This window comes from Amphiura filiformis, chromosome 13, assembly GCF_039555335.1.
Source record: "Amphiura filiformis chromosome 13, Afil_fr2py, whole genome shotgun sequence".
Lineage (NCBI taxonomy): Eukaryota > Metazoa > Echinodermata > Ophiuroidea > Amphilepidida > Amphiuridae > Amphiura > Amphiura filiformis.
Genome location: NC_092640.1, coordinates 6,948,690 through 6,961,591, shown reverse-complemented (window position 1 = coordinate 6,961,591; position 12,902 = coordinate 6,948,690). Strand labels below are relative to the sequence as shown.

At 39.3% G+C, this 12,902-nt stretch overlaps 1 protein-coding gene across 1 annotated transcript in view; it reads right to left on the bottom strand.

Moving 5' to 3' along the window:
• Nucleotides 1-6,095: 6,095 nt before the first annotated feature.
• LOC140167933 (serum paraoxonase/arylesterase 2-like) overlaps nt 6,096-12,902 on the bottom strand; it is a 35,574-nt gene continuing 28,767 nt past the window's right edge. Inside the window, exons 7-9 of the mRNA XM_072191227.1 lie at nt 11,188-11,269; nt 9,738-9,865; nt 6,096-6,260 (exon numbers count right to left, since the gene is read on the bottom strand). Of these exons, the coding sequence (XP_072047328.1) occupies nt 6,242-6,260; nt 9,738-9,865; nt 11,188-11,269 (229 nt within the window). The 3' untranslated portion in view covers nt 6,096-6,241. The remainder of the gene's footprint in view (nt 6,261-9,737; nt 9,866-11,187; nt 11,270-12,902) is intronic.

The following is a 12,902-nucleotide window of genomic DNA, read 5'->3' as shown; positions in this document are numbered from 1 at the left end:
CAATGCGTGATTTCCAAGGTCAAATAAGTTCATCAGGACTGTTAGGTATCAAACTATTGGCAAATTTTGCTTTTACAAGTTCAATATTTTACTCGTTTTAGACATCTCTCATCTTCCGATCGGAATACTTTAGCAGTAAAACACCGATCTAGCACCACTCCCATTCCCATTTCCAGAGTGTTCTGTTCCTTGCAGTAGCTGATCGTATACATGATTTAATGGATATAGTCCTTCATCGCGGTTGATAACATTGTGGTTTTTGTGGATCAGAAAGCGAGGAGAAAATGTTCAACCTATAACCTTATCTATCTGTCCCACCCATAGAACAACAATCAGCGAGAAAACACTGTAACTGGCAAAACCATCTATCCTGATAAAAACCATAGACTATATGAACCTATATTGTATCATGTAGTATGTAGCGCAATGTATTCTTACCAACCTGAGTGAATCGCATTTTAAAGGCACAGTCAAACAGTGTAAAGCCTTACTGAGAGCAGATAAGCGAGCTCTAATCCAACCATCAAGTTATGTTACTCAATCATAAATATGGGTACTAGAGCAGCTCACCTGATACCTTGGAAAACTAAAACTGGTGAGGGGATCTGCGCCCTGGGGCCCGGGAGGGGCTTTGCTCCTGTACCCCACTAGAGGCGTACCGACCGGGGTTGGAGAGAGTGAGGGGAAAGTTTACCAAAATTGACCAAAAGTTGGATTGGAATTGCATTTTTTCAGGCGCTTCGCGTGCATACGTCCCGGTAAGGTTATTTTAGTAGAGATCAGTGGGATGATATGGAAATTTTGCCCCCACCCTGGTTCGTTTGCCCAGTACGCCACCTGGACCTGTGGACCACACTTTTTGGGGACCCAGATGGGCTCGAGGATCTTACCCGTTTGAGCTCACGCTTCGTGTTAGACTCATTATTAATACCAGCAAACATTATTTCCCCAGACCCCTGATAAAATGGTCTACGACGGCCCTGGACACAGTGAAATAGTCAATATTTCGGACACTGGTATTCCCCTGGTGTCACACCCAAGAATATTTCTGCACACACTCACCATCTTATCCCCTAACTTTACTCAAAAGCAGTTGGATTTTGAATTGGGTATCGTCAGAGTTCTATAACCTGCTTCTGCACTATTAATGTACGTACAACATGTAACTCTATGATAGGTGGATAGAGTATACACTTGTCTAGATTGTTGATAATTATAGTGTTTTTGTCTGTATTATGTATATTAGAGATATTAAAGAAAAAGAAAATTCAGCTCATTAACGACACTTATTACGATTGGTAAGCTACACATCAGTAACTATTATGTTAGTTTAATTTAAAAGTAAATGTATGAGAAAATTGATGTAAAATAATAACAGTAATAACAGCTTACAATGCACGTATCATTAATTGATGCACTACTGAACCACGAGATCAGGATCTGGTACCTATCATGACTATTATATTATATTGTATTCCTAGTCATGTTGATAAGAATATCAAGTCTTGAGTTCGTGCATGTGGTTGGTAATAATAATAATATAAATGTAATAAATTTATATTATATCTAACCAGTGGCGTAGCGTCATAGGGGCACGGGGGGGCACGTGCCCCCAATCGATCTGAAATTTTAAAAAATCCTATAGGAAAATTGCCGAAAGACGGCTTGTGCCCCCCCCCATCAGACCCAGTGCCCCCCCCCCCAAAAAAAATCATGGTCGGCCCCCCCCCCATGTGATGACCCACACTACGCCACTGTATCTAACTATAATAATATTATAATAATTGTGATGAGAGAAGGAAGAAATATAATAAACTGCATGAAACACAAAATGAATGATAATTATTGTAATCGTGTGTTTTTCCTAAGAATGTGTTTTATACCATGAGTCTGTAGTGTCAGGTTCAAATCCTGGTTAAGAATGAATCATTATTTATCCAGCTTAAGGGGTACTACACCCCTCGATAAAGTTGTGTCTATTTTTGCATTTTTCTCAAAAACTAATAACACAGTGGTAACAAAAGTTATGTATATTATAGGGGCAAGGAATCCAATTACTACATTGGAATTTCAGTGACCCAAAACAAGCGTTTTGTTATTTATGATCAGAAATAAGGTACCGCTAGGATGTACCTCGTTTCCTATCATATATACTGAACCGCCTGTCTTGAGTCACTGATATTTCAGTGTAGTAATTGGATTCCTTGCCCCAATAATATACATAACTTTTGTTACCAGTGTGTAATTATTTTTTGAGAAAAATGCAAAAATAGTCACAAATTTACCACATGGGTGTAGTACCCCTTAAGAAAAAAAGTATAAAATGTGCAATGATTCGAAACACGTAACGGACAGTTTCAAGATAGTTGAACAAAAGTAAATAGTCAGTGCCAGATTGATCTTTTTCCGGGCTCTGGAACCATTTAGGACCCTCTAGCCAGCTCCCGATACACGTGTAACAGCCCCACCAGATTCAAATAGGTTGCTGTCAAAACGATACCGGCCCCACTTGTAACATTATTTCTACAGTGCTGTATCAATTTTGTAGGTGACAAATTCGAGTTCGGTGAGTTATCAAAGGGCCCTTAGGACCGAAGAGACGTTAGTTCAAAGGCTCATTATTTCGAATAGTCAATACTCCGAAGGGTCGTTATTCCGAAGAGTCGTTATTCTGAAGGGTAATTACTCCAAATTTACAAAATAAGGTTGGTTAATCCGACGCCTCGTTACCAGCGATGGTTCATTACTGCTAATTTATATTCAGGCTAGCTCGTAACATGCCTTATTTAAAATTCTGAGTATTTCTTCTTCGGAATAACCAGGTGGTGGCCGCATTGCATTCTCTAAATTCAGTAAATTTTCATCGTCAACCGTGTAATTGAATGGGATAATTTTGAAATTTTAAAACGCTTGAATTATCACAAACAAATAGGCCTATGTTGATAAATAATATAAATACAAGCTAAAACCGTTGGGGTTCGATAATGAACCCCACAAAACTAACCGAGTATATTGTAAAATGCCATACGGCCGGGCGGTTTCACAAGTTGCCGGCTCGATCATGTCATCCGCCGGCTGGGAATAACGAGCCTTATTGTAAATTCGGAGTAATGACCCTCCGGAATAACGGGCCTCTTTGTAAATGACCCTTCGGAATAACGAACATTCGGAGTAATGACCCTTCGGAATAACTAACCTTCGGATTAACTACCCTTCGGAATAACGAACCTTCGGAGTAATAACCCTTCGGAATATCGAACCTTATTATAAATTTGGAGTTTTGACCCTGTGGAATAACGAATCTTCAGAATAACGACGTTTGGGAAGAACAGTCCTTCTGAATAATGAACCTAACCGGTAATTTGGAGCTTTAATGAACCTTTGGAATAACGACCCTTACGAAGCGTAATCATATAACCTGCTCGGTTTCTAGAAATAACGTTATCGCGGCACCCTGTCTGTTTATGGTGACGCTATACGGAAAGGGCATACTCCATTATCCATCGATTTTGAAGGAATTCCATTCCTTACATTATGTGCGGCACTAGACGTTATTGGTCTGTTTATATTGGCAACTAATTAAGAAATAAAGGGTAATGCATTATCCTTTACACCCAAATAATGTGTCCGAGGCAGTAAAAACGTGCGCCTCACCCATTATTTAAACGTTTTTACTGCCGAGGACACATTATTTGCGTGTAAAGGATAATGCTGCACCCTTTATTTCTATTCTATTACCAGAAAATAGTGCAATTTAAAGAGAAAATGTCATTTTTTGGCACAAATATTTTAAGTTGTTTACTTCAAGGTGGAGCGCGTACGCGTACGTGACAGCGCGTATCGCGGAAATATTGCACGCGTAACCAAGCGTAATGCTGTGCGTAGAATGTGTTACGGCGCTTGACCCATTATTGCAGAATAATGGGCTCTCACGTGACGCGTTTCAACAAATCACATTTCGCGATTTTGAATAATGGGTCGTGGAGGTAATAGAATACCGTTTAATAGTTACTTCTACGCTAAATAACGGCCTGCGTTTATTGGCTCACATAATGTACGGAATGGAAATCCTTCGAAATCAATGGATATTGCAGTATAATCTTTCCATATACCACCACTATAAACAAACGGGTGCCGCGATAAGGTTATTCTTGGAAGCTGAGCAGGTTATATGGTTACGCTTCATTTATGAAGTTTCTTACACTGGAGTGAAAGATTGAAAAAGTTCCAACTTGTAAAATATTGTCCAGTTTGATATTCTCTCAATTTCTGCCCAAAAAAATGTTAATCCTTTGTGTGAAACCAAAAAGAATGAACAAAAACTGTAATTTCCATAATACAGTCCAAAGAAAATTTCACTCCATATCCGGGGAATAGGAGTGATAAACGGAGCAAAACCCTGATGTCCGACTGACAGAATTCGCAGTCGTAGTGAATACGTCAAACCTTAGTTCCTGGTTCACGCTATTACACACCTGTTACTTACGGCTGGTTCGAAACCCAGGGTAACGTATCTTTTTATTATTATTATAAGGTCTTCGACGGTGCTGTGCTGTTATACAAATACGCTCCTGAATGAAATTGGGGGTCATACCCCCTTAATTGTCAGAGTCATATTTGCGCAGGTCACACGCATCCCTACTCACCATACAACTCCCTCTGCCTACCAATACACCCCCACACATAAAAATCAACTGCAAAATGTGTATGATGTTGGGACGATATTACGTGCACGTACAAGAATGCGAAGAAAGTTGCCTTTCCGGTTCTGGTTATACACACAACATATATCAGTCGCAGAAAATTAATAGTCATAAACACATTCAAAAACACGTAAGTTCCTCATCGACACACGCCGAGATAAACACCCCAGACACGCACCCCAATACCCCTAACACTCACACGCCACCCCAAACACCTAATACATGTGTATGATAGGCACTGGGACGTGCACGTACAAGAAAGCAAAAAAAGTTACAACAAAACGTACCAGTCACGGCAAATAAATAGTCATAAACAAAATAGCAGTTCAAAAATACGCACACCCCCAATACATCCAACACCCTCCCCCTCCCGCCACACACTCCTCCCCCACACACCCCACCTGTTTACCCTTCAATCGGGGATACACACATTTTACACAGGTTGTGTAACTATGAAAATGGTGTTCCCCAGTTGGCACATAATAGAGCCCGATCTTCCCCAGTTGACTAGAAATTTGTAATACATTCCTGACTTTCTACAGGGCAAATGGAGACATCACCCCCCATTGCCCTGTAGAGTCTCTTAACACGCTCTATAGCCCTGTTACCCTGTATAAATAAATAATAAAAATAAATAAATGTTGGTATTTATACAGCGCCTTTCACATGTACCAAAGCGCTTTACATTTATTCCGCCGTCATTAGAATATGTCAGCTGCCATACAATGCCCAAGGCATGTTCATACCTTTGGGCGGCGCTCAATGGACAGTATTCATAACAGCTCCCCATTTCACACCTGGGTGGAGAGGAGTAATCGAGATTAAGTGCCTTACTCAAGGGCACAACACGGTGGCGTCGCCGGGGCTCGAACCCGCAACCTTCCGAATATGAGTCGTAGCCCGTTCCGCTCGGCCACCGTGCTCCCTTGGGCTGGGAAAATATAGGGTGCACCTACACGTTGTTTTTCGCTTCCTGGCTATACACTCAATACGCAAAATATAGGCATAAACATAATCGCAGTTCACACACAAACACACCCCTATCAGCCAAGAAAAAAAAAAATATCCCTGAGTAACTTAACTCTGAAAATGAGCCAATTGTGGAGTAAGCAGATCAAAAATCGCCATTTGCCCATTTCAAGTTATAAATCTAAGTCGAAAATTGAATTTTGAGTGAATAAGTCACAAATTACAACATTACTAAATTTCGAGTTAAACCAATAACATTTTTAATAAGACTTTGCTGACTAAATAAACAAAACTAAGTTTAAGATATTAATTCTTTAGGGGTTGTTTATTAGGGTTTAGGGTTAGGGTTTTGATTTAGGGTAGTTCAGGTTTAGGGTGTGGGGTGTGTTCTATACTTATTAGTAAAATGATTGGAAATGCTCAATATGATTGAATTTGGCAAAAGAGTAAATCGCCCATAGCAGTGCCAACCAATAGCCTCCTTTGATAAAGACTAGCTACACTTGAACCTCGTAATAGATCACCGTCATCCATTAACACTTCACGAATATTTGTGTTCAGTTCTTTGTCTAGTGATATTCGCAGAACCTACAGAAAACAAACAAACAACACATTACAAGTCACTATGGGTGTTAAAATTGAATTTTCAAAATTAAATAGTCGGGTGAGTAAAGGAGGTCGGGTGTACCATATTTGTAGAAATTGAGTTTTTGGTGGATTAAGAAAATATCGACAAACGCGGATATTTTAAACTATTTTGTAAGTTTTAAAAGCAATTAAAGGCCCATTCAGTGATTTGATTATCCCGACGATCGTAAAATCATAAAAATTCAGATTTTGGTATCTTTGTCATTGTCATATAATGTAAACATAGCCTGCTAGTGGTGCAGTCGAAAGGTGTGTATTTAAGGCAAAAATAAGGAATTTACATGAATCTGTAATTTAGATACTGACAGTATCTAAATTAGCTACATGTATTCGAATGGGGCTTAAACTTCGTTAATACTAATGTTTTCTTTGTTTTTTGCTCAATTTTTCATTTCATAAATACCAAATGACAATTTGAATGACTTATCCTTTACTTTTAAGCAATTTATAAACAATTTTAATTGTTGTACACTTTCGCTGGGATCACTGAATGGGTCTTTAATTAGTTTTTTAATTCAGTGGTAAGTAAGTAGAAAACATGTTAAAAAATAATAAATAAGTAAGACAATTGAAACACAAAATCACTTCTCCTGCAAAATAGCCAAACTGTATTATACGACTTTTCTTTCACTAACACGACAAAACGTAATTGTCAGGTAAACTCATAGAGAACGGAAAACACATGTAGATGTTTAATTGCCCTTCCGACCGGAGGGGCGTATTACCAGATTTTCTGTTCCGAGGGACAACAGTAGCTGCCGATTGAAGTGGAAAGGGTCCAATAAGAGTTGCAGTGTTGGAGGACTCGGGACTCGGACTCGGACTCGAGTCCGGACTCGAGTCCTTTTTCAAGGACTCGGACTCGGACTTGGACTCGGAAGCTAAGGACTCGGACTCGGACTCGGACTCGGACTCGGACCCCAAGGACTCGGGGACTCGGCTCCGAGTCCTCCTCGAGTCCGGCAAAATAGGGTCTTTTTAGGTCTTTTATTTTCGTTCATTGTAAACTTCTTCTTCTTGATCAATGATCACATCACGTGATTGATTTAAGTAATATTGCATGCAAATAAATTCAGTTTGTAAATAAAAGTACAACCAAAAAGCAAGATTGCTTTCAGTTACATCTTTAATTGGTTAATTGGATTTTAATCATATTCGTTTGTTTTGACATGACTGCTTTGTTAGACGCAAGTCTAGAATGTACATGAATAATAATAATAATACTCTGGGGACTCAAGTTAAATTTTCTTAGGGGTGTGCGGCACCGAACTTTGGGAACTAAGAACTGATTTTGGGGCAAAATAGGTGCTTGATGAACTGAAATTTCAACATTTTTGTGGAGGTCTGTGAACTAAAATTGGGTCAAATTATAGGCTTTGGAGCTAACAAATTCAAAATATTTCCAAATTTGAGCTAAAGAGCTACAATTTTCAGAGTGTTAGGCTTAATGAACTGGAGCATGATGCAAATGTGGGTCTTAAGGAACTGCAGGAGAGCCTGAAAAAAAGGACCCTTGACCCCCGCACATACCCGTACCACCTTTACATGTGAGTGACCCCCACCCCCGGAATAATACTGCATAGGCCTACAGCCCGTTTTGGCACCTAAAGTTTGGTTGTGACGTCATATTTTGATTGTAATATTGCATCTTTTAACTCTTTAAAACACAAGCCTGATAAGTTACTGTGAGTCTGTGATTATACTCTGTTTCCAAGGTATGCTACGGTATGCTACCTGAGGGGCTGAGCAAAAATTATGAGCATTGGGGGGAAAATTGGGGGTAAGAATTTTTTGGCCGATCGAAAGGGAGGGTGGAGGCAATTTTGGCAAGCCGAGAGGGGGGAACAAGCAAGTATCATTTTTGGCACATATGGGGCACCTTTCAAATAAAACGCTCTAAAAAGGCTTAGAAAACAGTACGGAAACGCTTACATATGCAAATTTCCCTGCTCGCTGCGCTCGCAACATATATATCTAAACCATTCAAAGTTTGTAAATTGGGATCCCAAAAAAATGGCATGTGCAAAGGGGGTGCAAAGATTCTTGGCAGGCCGGGAGTGGGAGGCAAGCAATTTTTGGCAGGCCGAGAGGGGATAAGCATTCATTTGCACTGAATTTCACAACTCCCCAGGTTCCACATAATTTACAGCCCCAAAACAATATGAGGCATGCTAGGTGGGACTAGCAAATATGTATTTATAAGTAAATAATATACAACTAAAATTCTGGTTACGTATAGGCCTACGTTGATATAAAGTATTGGTGAAAACCCGGGGCTTGAATTTGATACATAAGGACTCGGACTCGGACTCGGATGACGAGGACTCGATTACAACACTGAAGAGTTGACTTATCATGAAATCTTATTCTTTCCATCCTATAATTTCGCTCAAAATAATTCTGCGACAGGCTAGTCTGCCCCTTGTCACCCTACTGGTTACAAAAGCTGCCTTTCCCAGAAAAAGAATATATTTTTTTGTCCATCACTTGCCCTACTCAACCCTATTGTGACTCGGACATCAGAAATTGGCAGGGACTCGGACTCGGACTTGGACTTGAACTCGGACACCAAGGACTCGGACTCGGACTCGGATGACGAGGACTCGATTACAACACTGAAGAGTTGACTTATCATGAAATCTTATTCTTTCCATCCTATAATTTCGCTCAAAATAATTCTGCGACAGGCTAGTCTGCCCCTTGTCACCCTACTGGTTACAAAAGCTGCCTTTCCCAGAAAAAGAATATATTTTTTGTCCATCACTTGCCCTACTCAACCCTATTGTGCACCGGGCTCAGCTCTCAGCCTTTTCTTCTAGATTCAAGAATCTAGAATTACGAATCTACAGTAAGCCAAATAATTAAGGTACCAGTTACGTTCACCCCCTGTATATGCTTAACAAAGACAGATATGTCATAATAGCTGCATCTTTTAGCTCGAATTTAAGACTTCATTCGTTGAAATTGTTCAAGGAATAAAAACACGACGATCAAAAAACCCAAGGAAAACTCAAATATAAAAGTTGCAGTTTGCCACATTGCATGTCCTATTGATTTGTACACAAAGCTAAGTTTGGGATAGTGCCGTGCTTTCATTGATTAGCACGAAAAACTAGCGTCGTGCTTTCATTCATTAGAACACAAAAGTGCAGCTTTTTATTTGATATCTTCATTAGGTTTTGGATCACCGTTCCTTTAATTCTCAACCAATTTCAACAAATAAGGTCTTAAATCAGAGCTAAAGAGTACAGGCATCGGCCGCTTGTTTTAATTTTGCCACATTTGTCTTTATTTAGGATATACAGAGGAGACATTACGAGAGGTTGAGACCATCACCGTTGCACAAATAACTTACTTTGAAAATGACCCAACCTTGCATCATTAACGAAAACTTTTGCCACACAATAGTCAACATACCTGTGCACTTCCCTAGCTCTTCCTTCCTGTGATGCCATTACCAGTACATTAAATTGACCCGCAGCCCATATATCACCAGTGTCGGGGTCTACTGTTAGATTATCTACTATTGTAGCTAGATGTATACTCTGTATGGAAGGATAATGGTATTGTTAAAAAAATATTTTAAAAATCGAGTTTTCCTACTTAGTTACAAAATGTGTAAAAATTGGGCAATTTAAAAATAAACGTAACTACCCATTTTTATGTCAACACCCAGAGCCTAAGGGACCGTCCAATATTTATGCCAGGGGAGTGGGAGTTTAAAGGGAAATTTGACTTTTTGGGGGAGTCTTGAGTGGTGAATCTAAATTATTTTTTACTTGAACAATGAGGGGGAATGTGCAGTTGTAAATGGAGAAAAAGGGAAAACACGGAGGGAAGCAGAAAATTCTTTTAAAACTGTTTAAGATAAACGTGTCTGCTATGTGGCGAATGGCGTATTTCTTTTGACATGAAGGGATGGGGTTGGAAAACATTGTTGAAGCATAGTGCATCCAGCGCCTTTTGGCGACAAAATAATTTTATGCTGCGAAGCGCGTGAAAACATTTACCATATTGAAGCTAAAATGGTGAAATATGGTGCAAAAGTAGAACAAATGTGCACGAAGAGCGCAAAATGTGCACTTTTAGGCTAAATGGCCAAAATTTGAGTTTAATTCATCCTGCCCGATTATTTTCTTATTTTGTTAATATATTCTAATTATATATTCTTTTCCAACGCAGATGTTGGTATTTTACGTTATTTTACGAGCCCAGTTCCATACATGACTTAACTCCTGAATCATGCTTAGTATTCTCCTGTCCATCTAGTGATTTGGTTTGATTCATTTTTTGTGCGAATGGATGGATGGGAGGGGCTGGTATGATTTGGTAGCCCAAGCCCTTAAGTGCCATTCCTCTCCTGTCATATTATTATATCTTTTTATTATGCCGTCACATTGATATTCTATTAGGTTGAGTTTTTGTGCAATGGTAAGTGTAGGAGTGCATCAGTGGATGTTGGTGGGTGTGTATGGGTATGGGAGGGAGGGGTGGGTGTGTGTGCAGGGATGTGTTTGAGATATGGTGTTGGGGTGAGTTCGGTTGGGTATGAGCTACAGCTATTTATTAATTCTTTGATTGTACCTTTTAAAATTTTCATTGAGTATGTATTGTGCAATAATTCAAGTTTTTGTATGTATTTTATTATTATCTGCCTTTCTTTATATAATTTTGATTGTAATTATTGTAATTCACCATGCAATTCAGCCATTTTGGCTGCTATTTAAGTGTTTTAATAAAATATACCTGAAATATACCTGAAATAATATTATCACGTGTTTACACTCATGTAAATAGGGACATCATTGCATGGACAGTAGCATGGTTACTGATAACCAAACGAGTAATATTAACACAATGTCCTTACCTTTAGCAAAGTAAGCGACGCATCTTGTTGTATCTCATAAATATCTATTCCTTGGTCAATTATTGATCCTACATATAAATGTCTGAAGGAAAAATAAGATTATACAAAGAAACAACGTTAACGGTGAATGCATAAAATAGCTAAAAAAAATTACAAAGTTGTCTACACTTTACTCACAATTAGTACCAACTTGCACAAAGGTGCCTAAAGCAGAAAATTGACTAAACTTTCATATGTTTGCGTCGATTAAAAATTGGGCCTTCAGTTGACAAAAGTTTCTCACTTCTGAGGGGATCACATTCCCCAGACACGCCCCCCCTGCTTTCGCCCTTTTTGTTTCTGCTTTGGACACGAAAATAATGGCTTTAATAGCTTCATTTCACCAATTTTCGGCTCTTTCAAACTGTACACAATAAAAGTACCAAATAGTCCACCAAATGGTTTCAATTGGGCCTTCATTTTGCAACCGTTTCTCACTTCTGAGGGGCACATCCCCCCTCATACATCCCCTGCGTCGTGCAAGCGCGACGCGATGGCCGCGAGCCCCCACTTTCAAATTCGTTCCGCCGCCGCTGGTCTCGTCCACCCTGTACCCCAGGTCACGTCTGTTTACGTGACGAACAGTGCAGGTCAGTGAAATGTGCATATACTAAACGCCCTCAAGGTAATCAGGCTTGAAAGTCACCTTTTTTGTACCACCGCGTCGCCATGCAGCTGGCAATCACCACCATGCACAACGAGTCAGAATTAGTGGGTTAAATTGGTAATGGAAATATAAAAACAAATCTAAGTAACATTACCACACATTTTGTTTTTAAAAATTAATTAAATAATTCATGAAAGATATACTTACTTAGAACTTCAGAAAAGATTTTTAAAAAGACGTTTTTATTACGGCGGCGTCGTCTGCTTTATTTATACGAGGATCACCTTTTGTCAGCGCATCTGCGCATGTTCAACGTCCAGCTCATTACGTATATAGTCACCTTTTTGTCTGCACATGACAGACTTGTATACACTATCCACTCTTACACAAGGTCCCGAGCTCACACTGTCCTTAGTTTTGCAATCGGATTGGCGCCTCTCTTAATTAAGTACCCTCAGGGGAAATCTGATTTTTTTTCATATCGAAAACGTGGACAGACAGAAGAAAGAAAACCCCGAACAAACCAAGGTTTTAATATTTATATTAAACAGATTTAATATTCATTTCATTACGAACAAACTAAGGTTTTCAAGGGAGAGCATCAGAGCCCCAGCCTAGAAAATGGTGCGGAGAACAAAAAACACAAAACACACGCAACTTATATCGTATAGACCTTTTTCTCAGACGTCACCAATCAATCGATATTGGGGTCCAGCATTCGAGTCATCAGCACCCAAACGCAAATACCGCGCCACGGTGTAAAAAGCAAACAAAATTGTGAAACAAAACAAAGATTGAATTTTAAATAGCATCGCGGGTTTTCCGTATCTTTTGTATTTTATGGCATCAAAACAAACTGGAACAAAGGTAACTAGTATAATACAGTTCCCGTTTAAACAATTATTTTATGGAAGCTAAAGTGAAATATGACAAAACAGAGGAAAAAATACGCAGTACTGGTGTTGTTGTTTGTTTACATCTCAGACCCCAATATCGATTAGGTGACGTCATCAGAAAAAGGTTTATAAAGTATACCCCCTATAAGGTTCAGAGACCAAATTGTAATTGC